The sequence below is a fragment of the Dermacentor silvarum genome, chromosome 2 (assembly GCF_013339745.2).
Source record: "Dermacentor silvarum isolate Dsil-2018 chromosome 2, BIME_Dsil_1.4, whole genome shotgun sequence".
Taxonomy (NCBI): domain Eukaryota; kingdom Metazoa; phylum Arthropoda; class Arachnida; order Ixodida; family Ixodidae; genus Dermacentor; species Dermacentor silvarum.
In genome coordinates this window covers 183,421,556-183,442,715 of record NC_051155.1, presented here as the reverse complement: position 1 = coordinate 183,442,715, position 21,160 = coordinate 183,421,556, and the positions used below count along the sequence as shown (strand labels likewise).

The 21,160-nt window shown below is 47.0% G+C and overlaps 2 protein-coding genes across 5 annotated transcripts in view; one reads left to right on the top strand and one right to left on the bottom strand.

Moving 5' to 3' along the window:
* Positions 1-9,527, bottom strand: part of LOC119442262 (splicing factor U2AF 50 kDa subunit-like) — a 48,802-nt gene extending 39,275 nt beyond the window's left edge. The window contains exons 1-3 of one of the 3 annotated variants that reach the window (XM_049662012.1): positions 9,333-9,527; positions 6,841-6,931; positions 153-286 (exon numbers count right to left, since the gene is read on the bottom strand). In XM_049662012.1, the coding sequence (XP_049517969.1) occupies positions 153-286; positions 6,841-6,931; positions 9,333-9,360 (253 nt within the window). In that variant the 5' untranslated portion in view covers positions 9,361-9,527. The remainder of the gene's footprint in view (positions 1-152; positions 287-6,840; positions 6,932-9,332) is intronic. The other 2 variants (XM_049662010.1, XM_049662011.1) reach the window with 2 other exon arrangements.
* A 114-nt stretch (positions 9,528-9,641) lies between these two features.
* Positions 9,642-20,905, top strand: LOC119442261 (GPALPP motifs-containing protein 1). Of its 2 annotated transcripts, none has more exons than XM_037707070.2 (7): positions 9,642-9,794; positions 9,885-10,008; positions 10,135-10,532; positions 10,831-10,998; positions 13,033-13,131; positions 13,207-13,269; positions 20,705-20,905. In XM_037707070.2, exons 2-7 carry the CDS (start codon positions 9,978-9,980, stop codon positions 20,846-20,848), a joined length of 903 nt encoding a protein of 300 aa, XP_037562998.1. In that variant the 5' UTR covers positions 9,642-9,794; positions 9,885-9,977; the 3' UTR covers positions 20,849-20,905. The 2 variants fall into 2 exon arrangements, with proteins under 2 accessions (XP_037562998.1, XP_037562997.1); XM_037707069.2 differs by having other exon boundaries at positions 13,030-13,131.
* Positions 20,906-21,160: the final 255 nt, after the last annotated feature.

Genomic DNA, 21,160 nt, shown 5'->3' with positions numbered 1-21,160 from the left:
TGACACATTGAGAACAAATCTAGATCAAATATGGTGACTCGAATATGGCATTGCAGGAACCTTTTAAGGCTGTGTACTACAAGCTTTTTCCCTTTCTTGGAAGTGTCAAGTGGCATATAAGCAAGACCTGGCTGGAAACATTGCTTGCCTACCTTGCATGGCCTTGTATTGAAGGGGAGTGATGTGCTCAAAGCCAGGAGGCGGCACATCCCAGTAAATGGAGGGCTTCCTTCTGCGAGACTTCTTTGCTCCTCCGGCGGTGCCTCTGTCTCGGCTACGACTTCGGCTGCAAGTAAACACCAATGTCATGGCTTTAACATGATGTAGTATACTTTACAATGCATGGCTTCAGTAAAACAAGGGACCTGTATAGGCATAATGTAACATTCTGTTCGCTCAATTCTATTCCTGTCTTATGATCCACCATTCACAGCCATACAATCCTGATAACTTAGGTGATAACGACAAAAGGAAGAACTGTTATGTTACCACGAACCTGTCTACATTAGTGCGCTCCAATTGAATCTGGTCTGACAAGACATAAAATAGTCAAATAAATAGGCTTAACATAACAAAGCAACACACAAACTATGAGTGGTGCCATAGCAGGGGATTCCTAATTAATTTCAACCAGCTGTGGTTCTTTAACACGCACCCAAATTTAAGTACACAAGCATCTTTTCGTTTTGCTGCTACGGGAATGCAGTCTACTACCGCTGGGAATTGAAGCAGTAACCCCGTGCTCAGCAGTAGGTCGCCAGTCAGAGCCATTGATGATTAGCGGAGTTGATTGGCGCAATAGCCAGATGTGGCCGAAGAGCACCAAGGCAATGATAAGGGCTTGTCAATGATACATGAACTGTGAATTGAGAGGGGTGGATGAAACACGGATGTATAGAGGCCTAAAAACATTCAGTGAAAATACGTAAAATATATGTGCAGTAAAACTAGTAGCCAAGTCCCCCCCCTCGCTAATCGGGAGATCGCGAGAGGCAGTGCGTGGGTTACGCGAGGGCGCGATTGACAGCAGCCGCCACAGACAGACCTCCGCTCGTGCTGCGCTTTGTTTCCATATATGGCATCGTTGGACGGGCTCACTGCTTGCTATAAGTGAACAGATGACAGCGCACTACTTTGGCACCATCTCGTAGCGATCGTCGCCTGTCTTGCGCAGCACTACGCTTTCTTTCTCATGCGTTTTCCATACCCTCCTCCTCGCGCTCTCTTCGCTATCAGTGCCTTTCATCTCCTGCTGCTCTCCGCGTTCGCTCTTTCATTCTTCGCTGTGTTCGTTCGCTCGGTTACGCTGACGCTCAACGCAGGAACGGGCGCCTAAGAGCTGCGCTCTAAAACAGATTGGAATAGTTTCATGTTACACAGCCCTGAGGACAGAAATGCCCGCCCGCTGAACCCGCTGCAGCACGCACCTCCCTATTACCTAGTTCGCTCGCAGCGCCGTCGGCCTTTTTGCTGTTTTGTGCCTCAGCTAGGGAGCGCCGCGTCGCTCGGCAAACTCAGCCGTAGTCTAGTACGCTTTCAATACAGCCACCCTGGCCGTTCCTACAGCTTCGACAACAACCGGTAGTGGCAGCGCAGTGTTTGAAGTGCGAAAATTGCACGAGAAAATATGCAGGAGGCGCCGTCACATGGTGTGCGGAATATTAACGGCGGCACTCTTTTTTGCAGAACAAATCCACTTGCTGTTGTTCGCGGTCACTGCCTGAGCGCACATGCCAAAGCCGTTCTGGCACAGCGTGGCCCAATTTTGGCCAATTTTCTGTGTTTGGCGCAGTTTCGCACAGGAATTTACATTTGTATCAAAATGGCGCAATTGGCGCAGGTGTCCCACCTCTGTACTATACAAATCTGGCCGTATACACAAGGATACCGACTGTCTCTTCCGTCACCCAGTCGACAGTCCAGACCATGATGCCCACGACACCGATACTTGCGTCCTAGCCATTTCAGACTTGCGTGTCATTCGCAATGAACAATGCCTTATGACTCTTTACATCGATCACATAGTTTCTGTGTATCCTGAACCCGCTGTCAGCACATTCATACTCAGTGATGGCGTTCTGTACTGACAATTTTTGCCCCGACGGCCCACAACTTTCGCTCGTCTTACGTCAACATCTTTGGGTAGAAGTTCTTGAGCAGCTACATGACGCACCCACCGCCGGCCACCTCAGTGTCTCCCATACCTACGACTATGTAAGACGGCGCTTTTACTGGCCCGGCCTGTATAGCTTCGTGCACCGCGAACGACCTGCTGTATTACCCACTGAGCGCCTACACCCCATAAATGTCCCTTCCAAACCATTCTTTCATGTCGACATCGATCTCCTAGAACCTTTTCCTACGTCTAAAACTGGCAACAAGTGTCTCTGTTGAGACTGACTACACGACATGTTACGCCAGCATGCTAGCATTGCCAACAAGCTGTGCTACGAATGCTGCAGATTTGCTTCTGTATGATGTCATACATCACGCCGCACCAAGGCAGCTGCTCACTGATCGCAGCCACACCTTCTTGTCCCGCGTTACCGAAGATCTTCGTTCCTGTTCTGCCGTGCACAAATTATCCACCGCATGTCACCCGCAGACCAATGGACTAACCGAGCGGCTCAAGCAGACGTTGACGAAGATGCTACCCATGTACGTTTCTCTGGACCACAGTGACTGGGACGACACGTTACCATACATAACCTGTGCATATAATTCATCCCGTCACGAGACCACTGGTTTTTCTTCATTTTATCTGCTGTTCGGCTGCCCCCCTTCGACACACTCCTGCCACCCGTGACCAACATTCCAACTGAGTATGCCCGCGACATCTTCGCCCGGGCTCACACAGCTCACCAGGTTGCCCGTTCACGGCTCACTGCCTCACAGGTTGCACAGAATACATGGTAAGACAGCTGCCACTCGGACGTTCATTTTCCTCCCCCCCCCCCCTGACCTGGGTCCCTAGTTTTTCGATGGAACACCATGCTGCCGCATTGGATTGTCCGAAAAACTTCTTCCATGCTACACAGGGCTTTACAAGATCCTGCGCCAGCTCGGCAATGTAAACTACAAAGTATCACCACTGGACTATCGTTCATTGTCTGCTCCTACGCTCACTGATGTTGTCCACGTGTCTAGCCTAAAACCCTACTTCACCGCGACTTCGCCCTCGTAAACACTATCAGGCCTGGATGGCGACTTTCCAACCGGAGTGTGATGTTACGGAGCAGTGGAGCATGGTGCGACTATGAACTGTCGGATCACACGCGCATCCTGATATCTTCGGAACGGCCACGCGGTTATCACGCAATGATCCTGTGCTCGCTCGCGGAGGGTAGCGGGGAGAGAGCACGTTTCGCCACTCCCGCTGCTCCTCGCGCCAAGCAGCTACGCCGCATCCAAAGCACCCCGTTCCCTCCTTTCTTCTTGGAACCGGGGAGACCCCTCCCCGTCGCTCGAGGAGAAGCGCTATTCCCCCAATGCGTTTTTGTCTTTCGGCTGGCAAGCTTGTGACTGGCTGCATCTCAATTCAGCCGCGGAGACCGCCGCACGCCGGCCCCGCTACTGCACCCGGCCTTTGTGAGCGACTGACCGCCCCAGGGCCCGTGCGCAGATCCACGCTAGGTGAGCTGAACCATTACAAGCCTCTTGTGCGTTTCCACTATTGTGTGGTTTGTTACCTCAGTCATACGGGACGCTCCGCCGCTGTGGTTTTGTTTGTTGGCTTGTTGTTACCTTTGTTGGTGTATGAAACTCAAGGTGAATAAACACCTTGTAGCGCCCACCGACGCTGCTATGCGGGGACGCTAAGGTCGGCGTTCTCGGCCGGCGCTTTGGGGCCGGCCACGGATGGCGAGGAGAATAAAGTTGGGCAGCGCGTGCTAGCGGCGCAAGCACGGCACGCGCCAGTCCGTTCTAAAAAGTCTGCTGAGCTGGTCCTCTTGGTCGTGCGCTCCGCGGTGACCCCTCGGTTTCTTACATTGGTGACCCGGACGTGATCCTCAGAGTATCAACAAGGACCGATTCAGCATCGCCTGTTACCGAGCCCTGCCCGCGGCCATGGACCAGCTGGAAGAAGAGTGGCGCCCACCGACGCTCGACGACCCTTGGCGTTTGCAACTGTGGCCCTACCGTCCGCACAGCCCTATCGTGTGGTTCGCGCAGGTAGACGCACAGCTATACATAAATGGCGTGTCGTCACAGCTCTGGCGGTACCTACTCCTCAAGCGAGAAATTCCCACCGACGTCTTCTCTCGTCTTGACCTTCCGTCATCAGACCAGAACATGTACGAGGGCCTCAAGACCGCCTTCTTTCAACACTTTGGCGTACCAGTTCCCGATCACTTACGCAGCACGACACAGTTTCCTTCAACGGCTGACGCTTCTGAAGGACTGGCTCAAACTACGTCGTCCTCTTCACCATCGGCGCCGGGTGAACGCTGCGCCACTGCTCGCGAATCTTGCGCCGCACGTACACCACAGGAGCCACTGTGCGGAGACAACAAGACAACTGCGCCTCCCGCGTCTTGTTCGTTCCCCGACGACGAACAACCTCCCGCCACACTGCCCGCACCATCAACTACACAACTGGTGAGCCCGCTAGTCCTCAGCAACGACCACCTTGCATCCACGCCCGAGCACACCAAAGAGTCGGCATGCACTCCGTCTCCACCCGAGTTACATGGCGTCCCCAGTCCAAGCCGTGGAGATGACTCAGCAGCGAGCCGTGCCTTGACGGCTGTCGAGACGCCTATCAGTACGCCTGTTCCGAGTGAAATCCTGCGACATCACTTCGGTGAGACTGGTCCGCCAGCTATCACGTGCACTGCACTTCCTAGCTACGCCAGCGTGTTTCCCGTGGAGCCCTTGTCGCATGCCCCCTCTCGCAGCGCACGTTCAGTGTCTCGGCTTCAACGCCCCAACCACACTGCCTTGACGTTTGGCCACAAGGATGCCTCCCCGGCTTGCGGTGCTCGGCGTCGGAAAACTCGTGCCAAGCACGGCCGGCAGCCCCGCTTCTTCGCTGGTTTTCGTTGCTGCGTCCACCCGATTTTACCCAGATGGCAGGCCGGACGCTGCTACCGCGCACTTCGAAAGCGCCCGCCCTCAACACCAAGCCTATGTTCACGGGTCCGACTGACATTCACACGTTGGCACCACGCTAACTTCGATAGAGCGAACCGGGTCCCGTCGTCGCGGGCTTGTCACCACGGTCGCAGCATCAGCGGGGGTCGGATTCGATGTTGCTGTCGGCGCCGACGCACCCCACCACCGGCTTCACCGCTTGACCAGCCCAAACTTGGACGATGTCATCGTGGTTGCCGCGTTCCCCGCACCGTTCTGCGAACGACCGTCCATGCTCACCGACCATACAACATCTGCATGTGCAGCTTAGAGCGCCAATGGCGTCGCCCCTGCGCCCTCCTAGATGCAGGGATCATCGGGGCCACGTTTCCTCAAGCTGCCGCCACCAAAACGTCATCCGCTGCTGCACTCACAGGCAAGACCACCCCAGTGAATCGCGCACATTTCGACGTTCCGTCTGGGCGGGGGGCCCTGTAGCGCCCACCGACGCTGCTATGCGGGGACGCTAAGGTCGGCGTTCTCGGCCGGCGCTTTGGGGCCGGCCGCGGATGGCGAGGAGAATAAAGTTGGGCAGCGCGTGCTAGCGGCGCAAGCACGGCACGCGCCAGTCCGTTCTAAAAAGTCTGCTGAGCTGGTCCTCTTGGTCGTGCGCTCCGCGGCGACCCCTCGGTTTCTTACAACCTTAAGTCAAAGACTCGCCCTGCCCCCCTGGCCTGAACCTGCCGTGGCCGCAACTCACTGCGAACCGCGGGTTAGCGGTCACAGCTCTGACTGTTAGGGCTGCTGCGAATGTGCTTGCGAGTGACTGCCACTCCGCCGGTGCGGTGCGATCCAGAGAAGGGTCAGGTGCGCACAAGCAAAGTTGAGTGATACCCCTATAGAACAAAGAAGACGATTTGGCAAGAAGAGTGTGCGGCTTGTTTGGGCAGCCATCTTGTGTACGCAGTGTTGCTGCAACTTGTATACACCTTGTAAATACACCTACGTTTTACTAATTCTGCCCGGGGGCAATATATACCTAAGGCCGGATATAATACACAAGGTTAACCCTAGCCGCCTAGAAATTTGAAAGTAAGATGTAGTGGCTAGAAGACAGATAATATGATAATACACAAGGTTAACCCTAGCCGCCTAGAAATTTGAAAGTAAGATGTAGTGGCTAGAAGACAGAAAATATTGGAAAGCGGGAGAGAATGAAAAGAGATTGAAGAGGGGGACAGGAGAAAGCCTCTGCCAATTTCCTTCTGGTGGGTCAGTCTGGAGGCGCCGTCTATGCGAAGCGAAGCACCACCCAAAGAAGTGTGTTGCCTCCGCCAAGGGGCCTCAAAGGTCCAAACGCGGCATCGGCTCAAACCCTACGATACCCCTTTCCCCAGACTCGGCTAAGCTGCACACGGCTAAACGCAGGAGGGTCCAATCATGTGTTCAGGTATGTGGTGTCGCAACACACCAAACGCCTGCTGACGGAGACGACTCTGCAGGGAGTTGCTGAGCCAATGCGGAGGGCCTCTGACAAGATCTTCTGAGTAGCTTATCCTGAAGATTTGCCATCCTTGTGGTGACTTTGTTACCACAACAGAAAGTAGAACTAGCTATCAACATTGAACAGAGACTCAAGCAGGCTGAGAAAGAACACTCAAGAGACTGCCGATCAACTAAACAGCGAGAACGCTCTCGCAAAATTTAAAATGTCCTTTAAGCTGTTTGCACAAAAACATGTACTGCCTAAAGAGAAAGAGGGGGTACCTTCTCCTCCTGGTCTCCCGAGACCTGGAACGACGCCTTCGCTCACGGCTCCTGGACCGAGATCGACTGCGTCTTCGTCTCCGGTCCTTGTCTGAGGAGAAAAGCACCATTTGAAATGCTCAACCCAAACGGCAAAAACAGACAGCTTCACATTCCCTCATACACATTAAAACCTTTAAACACAGTTATTATTAAGCACTAGAGATGATCTCATGTAGTAACTTCATGAACATCTCTTGGCACAAGATCTCTCAATATCTAACTTCGAAATAAAGTGCCATAAAGGAAAAGCTGGTTTTAGTAAGTGCTAAAGAGACCAGAGGGTGTATAACTCTGGTAAAATGTGCAAGATTAGTAAATATAACAGTCCTTCGTTTGTAAGATGTGCCATGACTGGAACTACCTTCCTGCCTCATTACTCAGCCCAACGGATACCGATCGCCTTCGCAGACCCTTTGCCGACATAATCTGATTCACATCGTCTTTTTGTTTGTTTGGACATGCATCTCTTCAACGTCCCACACTTTTTTTTTATTTATACAAAGTGGTTTATTCTCGAATAGCGAAGTAACTGTTTTATTATGTTTATTTGCTTCTTCTCTTCTGTGCTATTTTGTCTTCCATTTGGATATTTGATTACAGTCTATCCCATCTCTAATGCATTGTACAACTTGAAGGTACAATAAATATTTTTCAAAAGCAAACAGTAGCTGTACGAGGTAAGTCACAGCACACTCATCATATGCACAGGGACAGGGACACTAGGAAATTTTTTCTCCACCCATTACATGTTCAGTTAGTTGATGCAGGTTTAATGGCGTAAAAGTGACTAAGGCCATGCTCAGCATTAAAAAAAAAATGCACTTGTTGCTCCGTTTTTACACCCCATACTGCAGTAGGATAACTGAAAAAAAAAAAAATGGCCCTTTGTTTCACCATGGAACAAGCCCCCTCTTTAAAGCACTTGCTTTCTAAAACCAGAATGGTCATTTAGCTCAATATCAAACAACATAAGAATATATGTTTCAATGAGCACCACGAAGCACAACCTGTTCATAGGCTACCCAACATAAAATAGTTTGAGCATAGTTTTTTCTGCAGGTCTTAAAAATGAGGCCTAACATCCCTTTAAAAGGAATTATACCAAATTCTATGTGCAAGCGTTTTTACTCGGCATGCCACAGATGAAAACTCCACTTCCTGTACAGTGTTACCTCAGTAGTGAGTCTTGCTTGAAGTATTCTCAGTTTACACCTATTCTCAATGTAAACTCTGCCACAGAAGTGCAAATGCTGTTACCAGTGCAGAAAAGCAAGCCCACTCCATTTAGTAGATCAGTGACCTACACACTACTTCACTTCTACTCGAAACAGAAAGCTTCCAAGCAACAGCAGGTTCCTTTGAAGCTTACCATATAGTAAAACAATATAAGTTCTCATGCATGTTTAGGATCATCTCAGATAATATCCTCTGGGCCTACACCCTAGTACATACAAAACTTATCTTAACTACCTCTAAAACTCACCTCAACTTTCCCTATATTTTTCAAGAACAGTGGTATTATGTCTGGCCCAGAGAAAGATAAGATGCTCTTAAAGTTGGCTTCCATCAATGTATGCATTTTGTATACCCACACTTCGCTACTAATGGGCTTACCTTTTTAAAAAGCTGATTTATGTGCATACGTAAGTGTAAATTGTTTATTTTAAAAATTTGTTGTTGACTGATGCGAGAAGTAATAGAGCTGGGAAGCTATGCTACCCAGCTTACCTGTGTAAAACATTCATGTTAACATTCCTTGTTATTATTAGCATTTAGGTCCAATATACTTATTTATACGCACGCAATTTACGCCTGCTGATAGTTGACGAACGAACAGAACAGTTTCAAGCACAAAAATGCACTAATAAAATATTGTGCTAGAATTCTTCGTCCAGCCCTCACCACGCACGATCACTTACACTGTCACGCAGGAAAATATAATTACATTGTGACACTCTCCGAAATGTTAACGTTCAAAACAAGCATTCTTGTGCTTTCCGCAAAGCTGCATTGTATTACCGACCACTACTATGGAGGCACCATGAGTTACATCTACATTCCTTGATTTACCGCCAAACCAGTGCATAGCGACTGTAGCCTTCGTTTCTTTCCACAGTTAAAATAGTGCACAGGTGCTGCAGTCACGACACTGCCAGTATCAACGTAGATTAATTACATGGCACAACAAATGACCATTCAGGATTTTTTTTTTTTTTTTTCGAGGAAAACACCGCATAGAGCGAGTGGCCCTATCGCGACGCTGCAACAGCACCAGGATTCACACTGCAGGAAAAGACTCGGCTGAACAAGCACACAAACTTGCGCGTTACCGTTATCAGCGATGTAAACAACAGCAAATTAGTAACAGTGCCGATAACTGCAGAAAGTTGCAATGAAAGCCAAAACGCGTAGCCCAGTAGGCTTAAGGAATAAAAGCGCCAGTTACACACCTTTGTCGAGATCTCGTTCTTCACCCATTATGTAGAAGCAGGCAGATTTTTCGGTACAGTACCTCACACCAGCCACTCAAAATGCTGAGTTTATTAACCCACAAATACCGAAATGTAGCAGACACAGAGTCACCACAGCGGTACCATCATTCGCCACCAATTACCCAACATGCACCGGATACCGGCATTTGATGACGTACGAAGGAAGCGGAAAAGCTCTCTGTACTGGACTTCTGAAGTTTAATAGCTTCACAGGCTTCATACCTCACACCTTCACAAGCGCGCGGACTTGCAACAGCCGTCCACAAGTTGTTTATGTGCGCGAGTTGAGACGTTCAACGCAAGATGTGCATAGCATACCTTGGTCGCAATTTGCTCATGGCATTGCTCATTGTTTCTTGAAGAAGCAAATACCCTTAGTAATCATAGTGTCATTAATAAGTGCAACACAAACAGCGTTAGGTACAGCGGTGTTGTTTCAGGCCATGCCTTTCAGGCTTTACGCCCGCTTCGTGCCATGCCGCACTGTTTATGTGTGTGTTTCTGTTTCAGGTGCCAAGCCCAACTGCCCAGTTCGTTAAGGAGGCTCACCTGGGCCGTAGAAAGCAATACTCCTTTGCCTGTGGCATCCAGATTCTCAGTGTCATGTCTGCTTACGGGCCGCGGCTCCCAGAAGGTGACAAAACAGTTGAAAAACTAGCGCGTTCGTGCAATGTTGCGCTCGATCCGCGAAACTGCGAAGGTTCTAATGTACAACCCTTAACGCATTCCTGAGTCGAGGTGTTTGTCTTTTTTCTCGAAGGTTTCAAAACCGCATCTGCCGATCGCGAAGATGCTGGAGAAAGCAACGAATCAACAACCACCGTCATTGGACCGGTGCTCCCGCCTGGCTTAAAGCTGTCTGGGCAGGACGTCGAAGCACCTTCGCCTCCTAGCAAAAGTGGGCAGGATTTGTACGGGCCAAGTTTGCCGCCGGGGTTCACGGACACATTACCTAAACCCGGCATCATCGGACCCGTTTTACCGCCTGGTTTTTCAGCGACTTCGCAACAGGACGCTGTTGAAAACGAGAGTGACGATTCGGACGACGTCATCGGGCCGATGCCATCTGAGGCTATTGGCGATGACTACACAGACGACACCGCTGCGCGGGATTTTGACCGTAGAGCGACCAAGATGAAAAGGCGACTCGAGGGAAAGGTGCGCGCCCTTCATGCGTCATATTGTTTCGATTTGTGTGTTATTGAAACTTGCACAGAATGCTTATAATGTGATGTGGTGATGTGCGACGAATACGAGAAGTGTTCTATTTATTTTTCATTTACTAGGGTGGTGAAAGAGTTTGTTGGTTTAATGATAATTAAATATCTCAGGTACATGCTACAATTAAAAAACAAAGTGCACCTCTCGGGAATTTACTTTTAAAGCGAGTCTGAATGGCTAAGTGAACAAAAGTGCTGTGCCCGTATTCTAACACGCTCCTTTCTTGATAATCAAGGATTCAGAACCTGAACCCCGCCGAGAAGAGTGGATGACAGCATTGCCAGACAACTTGGGCCTTCGAATTGGCCTGGGGTCCAGGACATTTCGGAAGAACATGGAGGATCCAACAGCTGACCGCTCTGCTTGGACAGACACACCTGCAGACAAAGTCAGAAAGGCAGAGGTGTGTCTTGTTTCCTGTTCAGACCCTAATTGAGTATAAAAGCGTCTGCTGAGAGAGCTTGCTGCTGTTGCAGCAAATGTGTTCAGAGCCAGAGAAAATGATGGAATCTGCTGATGCATTTAATTAGCATCTGTCGTTGTCAGGTTATTTTATGGCCACAGAAGTTTGCTTAATGTGCACGTAAATTAGCCAGTGTGCCGTCAACATATCCGTAAATTTAACCTGTGACTACGTGCTCAGCAAGTAAGTGCCGTAGTCACTGAGCAACAGTGACGGGTAAGGCTATGATGGTTGCCGTGCAGTGCTTGGCTACAAACAGCGGTGCAACAAGTGCTTGGGTAGTGTGATAGAGGAATAGAAATAGTGGAATTATAACACAGTAATGGTATGTATTCATTGTTTTCATCTTTAAATAAATTACTTTTTCATTTGTATAGTGCACTTTTAGCAGGAACCATTCTAAGGGGTGCTCCAAATGCGTCATCTGAAAAAGTGCCAGTGAACTGTGCAGGTGGATAAATGAATGCTAGGAGCATCCCCTATGAAATGGAATAATGGCCATAACTGCGGAGCTCTTATATAATATCACTTTTTTCCTTTTCTCTGATTGAGTGCATCCTCATAAGGTAGGAAATGAATAAAGTCATACAAAAACTTATTTTCGGCTTCCTTGCACATCTCAAAAGTGGGACCCCCTTCCCGCAGAAGTTGTTCCTATTAATGATAACCACACTTCTCGCAAAGCACTAGGTAACATTGTATAATGGCCTTTAATGCCTCTGAACTTCATATAAACAAAAATTTCCCTTTAACAGGGCACCATGTCATACATTGTACCAGACTGTGCATTTCATTTCAGGTGCATGTTAGTTGGCAAGTGTTAACATGATCACATTCTCACACCGCTTCTTTTGAGAGTGTGAGCTTTAAATTGTTATTTTGAAAGCATGGGGTTCTTAGCTATATTTTGGGAGCAAGGAACTCCAAAAAAAGTTCTGTGTGCTTCTGTGTAGCTCAGACACCTTGCCTTGGGCTGCATTTAGAACATAGCTGTGTGTGGACCTAAGGGATTCCAGAAAAAGATATTGTCAAGCAGTAGTTCAGTAGATTACACAACTGAGATATCGAACAGGGACTGTATTTTAAAGCCATTCTTTGTTGTTGTTTTTTCACTTGCATTGTTTTCTAATAACCTCATCCCGAATGTTGAATAAACAAACCTGCCGACAGCAGTAGGGCAACAAAATATGATCCAAAAGTAAAGGCAAAAATAATGGGGGAAAGAAGAACTTGATCGTTAAATGTTTTATGCACAAGTTACTTTTGTAAATACTAGAGATTTCTTGTGCCCCCCCCCCCCCCCCAAAAAAAAAGAAAGAAAAAAAAAAACATTGACACAAAAGACTGATGGCAGTATACCATCAAGTCCTCAAAGCAGGTGTTCAAGGTATTAGTTTTTGGGAATGACTGGTCAAGGCTAGTTTGTTGGCAGTTATGAAAATTAATGTTGCCATAGAGATGAGGCGTATCCTGACCACTTTCTAGGCTTTTCTTAAAAAAAAAAAATGCACAAGGTCATGACATCAAACAATTATGTCTTAGTAGCAAAGGTGACAGAAAAGTTGTGAAAGTGTAATGTGGCCTTCAGTTATGATTTTCTGTGCTGTAGCTACGTAAAGTATGCTAGATATTGTTGACATATTTTTGGGCAATTTTGTCTAGAACACATGAAAATATTTCTTGCTCTGCACATAGTGGCCCTAAGCAAGAATTGTATTGAAAGTCAGCATGGTATGAAAAGCTGGAACCGGAAAATTGATTCTGCACATTTCTGTCTATCTAGAACAGATATACTTGTAGCGAAGGCACAAGAAAACTACACTTGTGGATTCGTGTTATGTTGTCCACCTGTCTGTTGTTCCCAGTTGCTTTCTCATAATTGTATGGATATCTGTTGCTTGGGCATTGGGTTGAAAGTGTATTGATGTCTGCACATGTTTCTGTCAACTTTTTTATTTTGTGAATCATCAGCAGAAAAAGTCGAAAAAAGATGGAGATGCAGCTGAGACCTCGCGCCATCAGAAGCGACACCATCAGGAAATGGAGCTTGAGGAGCAGCTGAAGCAATACAATGTGTGTACCTACTTTTCATTTCGTCAGACCAAAAATTTGCCGTCCAATAATTACTTTCTTTTCTTGGCTCTGCAGAAGGAAAAGAGGGCAGAGTCACTTCTCGATATGCATAGGAAAAAGAAGAAAGAGGAAAAAAAGGTATGGCCAAACTGCATTGTCCCATATTATTTACAAGGTGCTGGAATGGTCAACAGTTGTGGAAACTGAGCAATAGGGGAACTTGTAGAGACCCTGTAACGATTTTGACGATTTTGTACAAACATACCGTACTATTTAGCGTAGGTCCTCCTGATCATTGAGTGACTCATTTAAGCGTTGCACTTAAAGTGCATTATTTATTGTAAGGTATTAAAAATATGCATTGCCACCGATCACAACGGCATCACTCCCCCGAGTTTTCGCCCCCTCTCAATTGACTTAGCCGAATTGACGTCAATTGGGCGAGCTATTCGATTGGCTACCCAGGTTGCATCATTGATAATTTTTCCAAGTTTATGATGAACAAATGTTGTTCATAATAGTTGGAATGTTGGTTAATTTGTTTCTATAAAAAAAGTAACAGAAAGAGTATACACATTGGCAATTTATCACTACATTCAAGCACTTCCAGCACACAGCAAGTGTCATCTGCTTGCGTTAAAACGTTCTCCATGTTGATCTCAAGCTATCTTTACGCGAGCACCCTGGATCGCCCTTGTTACATTGTGGGCAGCAAATCTACCGATCGGCGACATGTCAAGCTGTGACATCGTGTCCCTCTGCAAGGCAACATGCAAGCAGAGTGGCGGCAGAACATCGGACAGATGGTATCCGATCGGCGCCAGCATCTGCGCATTTGCGGCCGTCACTTCATGCCGGAGTATTACTACCACAATAAAGTTCTAGCATGTCTGGTATTCGGGTAAGCGCAAGCGGACTGGAAATTTTACCGGATGAGCCGAGGCGCAAACGTGAACAGCCTGCACGGTGCAGCCGCCTGGTGGCACAGAGCTCAACCAGACAAACATAGATCTAATATGTGTTCTACTTTGGTGCTAGTGTAAACTTTTTGCAGGAGCATAATTGTGAAGATGTCTTTTCAAATGTTTTACACTTGGTTACAGCAATACAGTTAAACCTGGATATAACAAAATTGACAAATTCCCGAAAAACTTTGTTATAAAGAGGAGTTCGTTATATGCAGGTTCGGCACGAAAATTCGTAAAAGAAACGCTACCGTATTGATTGTCCTCGATTGTAACGCGCACCCGTTTTCCGTTTTCGTCGAAGCACTCGTCCATGGAATGTCACACCAGGTACTGGATGCGTGGACGCATGTCATTTCGCACAAGCGCAAGGCGTCAGAAACGAAGAGCGAGCGACATGATGGCATCGTAACGTCTTATAGGGTCACCTAGTGTCAGGTTAGTGAAGTGAAGCGCAGAGTCTTGCGCAGGTAACCAAAGAGTGGCACTGCCAGCGCGTTGAAAAAAAAATTTGTTTTTTTTTCCTTCGGCAACATCAACTGGAAAAGGAGAGTGCCGGCTTGGCGGGCTAGGCCAGCTGCAGCAAGCGGCGGGATCAGGTTTGAATGAACGGCGGTGGAAAAGTCACGCCCATGGCGGCAAGATCGCCGGGTCGAGGGATGCAGGCCTGCCTCGAGCTCGCGCGCACACGTGCGCTCGCTCTCGCCTCGCAGTCGCCGTGAATTCGAGCGCACCAAGCGCGACACCGCCGCTTCGCATTTCGTCGCAGTGGAGAAGGTGCTTCTGGTTGCTGCTTGCGCAAAAATGACAAAATTTGGGGCGAAATCTCTAGGTTGCCTGCGGGGAAAATTTGTAACTTCGAGAAGGTCTCCCGCTGCCACTTTGTTACGTAGAGGTCTCAAATACATGTGCTTCTATCGAGTAATGGCGGGGAATAGAAAAACTTTGTTATATCCAGGAATTCGTGATATGCAGGTTCGTTATAAGCAGGTTTAACTGTAGTAGCTCTGTTCGTGTGGTTAAGCTCTGTGCCACCGGATGGCTGCACCGTCCAGACTGCTCAGGCCGGTCACATTTACGCTAAAGCCCCTTCATCACAGTGGTAGTAGTATATAGGGGCTTTAGTTTATGCCTCCGCCCGTCAAAATGCCCAGCTTGTCTGCGGTTACCAGAATACCGAACACACTCGGGTGCTGCGACAGAACGCCCCCAATGCATGCTGCTGGGATAGCTCTCACGGGGGAGACGGCCAGGCAACTAGTGGAGAGGTTAGAGAGGCTTTGCACACTGGCTCCAAGACAATCGGAAGTAGACAACACGACATCACGTCATGACGCAGAGCCAGTGAAGGCGGAGCTTAGCCCCGATCACTCGGCAAACGAGTTGAGGAGAAAAAGCATGGCAAGGGAGTGTGGGGATGTGCGACTCTCACGCGTCCCCTGATGTTGTTTTCCTCGCATGGCTCCCGTCTCCTGTAATCTGGCTTCGCTGCGTAGCTTTACGGCGGCGGAGTTGCAGCGTATTACGAGAAATGGTGCTAGTGTTGCGCTGCTAACGCCACCTGACGGCGGGGGGTTACGCGGGCGCAAAAGGGAGAATGCTGTTCCTCTTCGGGATGGGGTCGGTGAGCTATGCGGATGTCCCGTGTGTGCGCCAATCCACGCTTCGCGAAACCGTCTCGCGTGGCTAGGAGCAGGGCACTGGTATGGACGAACACGGATCGTTCGAACATGCCACCGTTTGCGTGACCGTACACGTGATCGACTAGGCGATGGTGTCATAGCATGGGGCAAACATATTCGCTCGCTATCGGGTCGCGGTGAGTCGGAATTCCTTGTTTGTCGCACGCCCATGTGAATGTTCTATGCATAGTAATTCGGTTAGCATGCATTAGTCTATGAAAGGTGCAGTAAATGCCCTTTTGACTGTTTGCACTTCTGTGTTGTCGTTCCTTTGTCCCAAGAGCACGTGTGAGACCCCACAGGAGTAGGGTAACTTGTCATCGTACGTAGCTCTCTTAATATGAGATGCTTCACTTAAATTGTGGCTCTAATGTTTTACTGTAGCTGTACCCTACGCGTCTACAAAATTAGTCTTAAACCGTTTCAGGGACCCTTTAAACGCACCGTGCTACTGTTTACTTAAAGGCCACCATTTTTGCTCTAGGCCTTTTCTTAGCATGTTAAAGAACTAACAGCCAAATAAATTATGGTAACTAATACACACGAACCCAAGTTATTGGTCACTCGAAATTAATATAGTGCAAACAGAATGAGAGTAGCCCTAAACCAGGGGAGTGCAATATCACAATTTTCGAATACAAATCAAATAAAAATACTTAGCTTTGAATATTGAATAATCCTTGAATAAGCAAGTTGGGGTAATTTGTTTTGTTGGAACAATGCAATTACATTGTCAGTGTTAAAAAAACTATGCTAGCGAGCTGTTATACTAAAACATTCTGTATCTGGCTCATGTTAACTTGGAAAATTGAGTAATTCCCACTAGCTGTTCTCGCCAGCCTATGTCTTGTTATACCTCATCAAATGCCCGTAAACTCGGAGGCACTTGACCCAGTGCCAGTCGTCACTTATCGCACTTGCCGTCAAGCAGAAAGCTCAAAATTAAGGGTGGCGCTGCAAAAAAAAGTGCACCCTCGCTGTTCGCAAACCTGTGCCCCTTGCTGAGAAGCTTGCTTTCCCGCAAAGTTGTTTAGTGGCTAAGTGTGCTTTACAGGCGAAATTTCGCTAGTAGCACGAAATCACAAAATTCAGCACAATATCGCCCCAATATTCTTAGATTATATAGAAACAAATGCTAAGAACAGTGTTTTCTCCCGCGCAGCAAGCAGTATATTCAATTTGATTCGAATATCTATATTTCTAATTAAATACGAATATTAAAAATTTAATATTCAAACTTTTTGAATATTCGCACACCCCTACCCTAAACTGAAGTTCACAGCTCTGGATGCCAGATTTCACTCTCCCATGACATCGTAGAGTGGGGCCCAATAGTCGCAAGGAATCAATATGATGTAAAGAAAGTTGGTGCGCCATGGTTGCCAAGCATGCTCAGCCTGTTGATGGTGTACCCATGGCCTCCGTGATCGGGTGGTGCGCGGTCAGGCCCTGCAGGCCATGGCGTCACTTATGTGGCTACAACAGCTTCCGTGCACCATGGGCTCGACATGCTGATGCATCATTCCCATGGTTGGAACACCTTACTTCCTGGCTGTGTAATAATAATCAGGCAATACTTAAACTGGTTGTAAAATATAATACCGTAGTTGCTGTATTCTCAATATTGTGTGAACTTAAATAGCATGTTACATTTTCAACCAATGACCATAATGCCACTCACTGATGTCACGTTTGTCGCACCAAGTGCGCAAAACCGCTGCATTGTGATGCTGCTATCAGTGCTGCCTTGCAAGCTTTCTTGGGAGCATTGCAGGGCCTTTTAGGTCCTCTTGTTGTTGAGGGACTATAATTTTATGTTCTATCTATTGGAAGGAGAGCAAAAAAAAAAAAAGTTAATAAGAGCAGACTACATTGTGCACTGCAATGATGCTACTGCTGTAAGCAACACTGTTGACCATCATGATGACGGGTTTCTGCCATGAGGCAGAATGTTCCCAGCTGATGCTTCAGACGTGCCTACCATTGTGCCGTGTTTTCGTAGTTTTGCTGATTGACGTTCTTTCACTGTAGAAACACTCAGTGAAATTTGCCAAAATTAATTCTCTCTAGAATGAAACATGCTTTTTAAAATAAGTGCTAACATATAATAATGTGAATAACTACTAATGTGTAGTCACAGCTGCAACCTTTGAATGTCACTTTCCATTACCTCTGCCATCTATCAGGAGCTGCTTTAGGAATTCAAAGGTGGTGTCAGCACCAGTCTTTTATTCTTATGCCATTTTCCAGCTCATCAAATTTCTCTCAGCAGAAGTGACCTATTTGCAATTTTAGAGGTCACTGCTATTAATCTACACTGACTTAAACGTTTCCTTTAGTACTGTTTTCATGAATATGAAATTGGAAAATGCATCGATTTTGGTCGCATTGAGAATTGCTGCTTGCATGTAGCTTTCACATTTTCTGGTCTTTATCTGACTGATGACGTTGATAATGAGCTGAGGTTAGTTGATCGGTAGTTATGAAAATTAATGTTGCCTTTAGAGATGAAACAAAAACATCCTGGCCGCTTTATAAGTCTTCCTAAAATGAAAGAAATTCACAAATCTGTGACATCACAAAATTGTGATTATGTCATCAGTAGTAAAGTTGCATGTCACAAAATAATTCTGATTGTTAATGTTACATCAATTCACCTAACATTCTCACAAGTCTAGCTCCCAATATGTTATGTGCTATGTTTTTTTATCACAAATAAAAAGGCGCTGTAGTGCCTGCTCAGGTTTTTGCATATATGTTTAACAAGTGGTTCAGGTGTGCAAAGTGTAGTCTCGGGTTCTTTCAAGCCGCCTTTGTGCATAAGGCTTAGGCTTGACACCCAATTCCCTCTTGCTTGCCTTGTACGGCCAGGCTTCGGTGGTACCAGGGCAAGCAGAAACACGACAACACACGATAGAATAACAAGCACAACAACATTTATTGCTCCAGAGGATTCATGTGGAAGCAGGCTAGTTACGACCGCGATGTTTGCCGCGGTCGATAGTGGGGCGAACAATGGAAGGGCACGGCAAAGGATGGGAACGAGATGTTTACCTGAGCTCCTTCCTTCGTCGTGGCTCCCTCTCTTCTCTCCCTTATCGGCGGTTGCCGGCCGTGCTGATCTCGACCGTCCCGCCTTGTTCTTGGCTCAGTCCAGTGGGCGCGGGGCTCCGCATACACATCACCACTACGTTTGCAACCGTTTTCCAAGAGGGTCGCGCCACTCCGCGAAAAGCCATCCGGCTCCTAGCACAGGAAGAGGGGAAAAAGGCATGTGCCCTCCTCACTTTCGTGGTGCGCGTAAGAATGCGGGAACTATGAAATTTCATAATTCCCACAAAATATATTGTAGAAACTGCATGCACATTTAAACCTTCAGTAATAAAGTCGGTAAAATCAGCACTTTACTTCGTTGTATGGTAGTTTCGTCATGCTGATATTCAACCTTTTATGCAAAGAAGTACATTTGCCGACGGATTTTTTTTACATAGTAGTAGGGGTCGTAAGAATTTCCAAATTATCAGCCAGTCAGAAAAAAACTTAATTGCAATTAAAAATATTTTCATTTTGTTAATTTTGAGAGTCAACAACCAAAGACGCTGTTTCATGCCTTGTTGATGATATCTTCAAATTGGCGGTACCTCCATTTACCTTTTACCTGATTACCTCCCAGATTTGGTGTGCAGTCAGTGTATGCACTCAGCCGTGCTAATAGCCAAACTTAGCCACAGTCGTGCGCGCTTGATCATGTTACAGCGCGCTCCCCCCCTTTTTCCTTGAGCGCCCGGGAAGACGGGGCACACCAGGCCGCCATCTTACCCTCACACCCACAGCACAGCTCGCGCAAGCACGATAAAACCTTATCACACTTGGACTTTATACGATCTATGACGACAAGAGGGTTTCGCGTTTAGTACTAATATCACTACTCATGTTGCATCAGATGTTGCTTCGCTTCAGCGGCCACGACCTGTCGCAAGACGCGCGATTTGAGAGCTGCATTCGCTAGAGAGAGAGAGAGACCAACGTGAAGAAGAGCAGGGAGGTCAACCAGACAAGTGTCCGCAGGCAATCGCGTGCAATTCAAGCATTTGACCACGTGCACCTGCGGTGGTTTCCATTTATTGACTCGTTATTACTTCACAGCAGCAGTGAAATTTCGTATATTGAAATCGCATTTAAACACACCTCATTGCATGGAGGTTTAAAATACATAGTGTTCAATGGACAAGAAGTTATAAAAAGTTAAATGGTTCGTTATATTTGGTGTAACGACTGGAACTGTAACGACTGGTGTAACATATGAAGTTAACCTTTTATTGAATTATGTAACGTTTCTGCTTACTTCTTGCTTACAAATGCGACGCAATGTATTTTATTTGCAAATGCATATGATGAATACCATGCCACTAGCCAAGCTTCGACTATGGCCTTCAACATTCAGTATCCAGTCATTGTAATGGCAAGGTCCAAATTTAACAGGGATGACGAAGTAGTGAGGCATCCCTGTTACAGGGAGAAACTATATACATAGGTTATATTTACAAGGCAAGCTGCAAAATTCTGCAGCAATGGTATGACTAACGCGTGCAAACCTTAAGTGTTTATGTTGTGTTTATTGTAACAAGCAAAAGCAAGCGCTCCTTGCCAGAGAATGTGCTACAGTCCATAGTGAACTGTTGGTCCTTTCAGCAGTTCAGTTTAAGAGACATTGTTTTATTCAAAAACAAAACTGGTCCTGTAAGTGCTTAGATTACAAGAGATTTTGTCCTCAGTCATGTCTTCTGTGCTGCATTAAAGTTCCTAGCACTGTATGTGCAATATTAGTATGTTTTGTCGTGTGAATGTGTCTATTGGGAGGAAAACGACCATGTGTACCTGCATTGCAAAGGGTATGACAATTGTCTCTTTACTGTGTCATTTCAGAACGAAGTTAAGGAACGGCGGGAGTTCAGTCGTGAAGAAGACCTGAAAATCAGCCGGATTGACCCAAGAGCCAGCAAAACATTGATCAACAATGCTGCTTTCCTGAACTCAAAGTTTTCATCTGGTGAAAGGAAGTTTCTTTGAACTCATCTGGTACTATTCGCTCTTTCCAAAGAATACATTAACCATTTCTTAAATAAGTGACTGCTCGCTGAATTTGTGGCTAGTGCAAGAGCTGTCTGCCTGCCAGTATTGAAGGCATTGCGTCTTCTGACTTTAGGCAAGTTGCTGACCAATTTTTTGGACATGGATGGTGCCTCAAAAGTGTCTGAATAATGGCGCAGTCCTGAAAAACGAGTTTTGGTGGTAAAATCAATCATTGTCTTTTACAACCTCCACAAAGCGGAGCATTCTTTTTACACAATTTTGCTGTGTTGCACTTGTTCCAATTTGCGA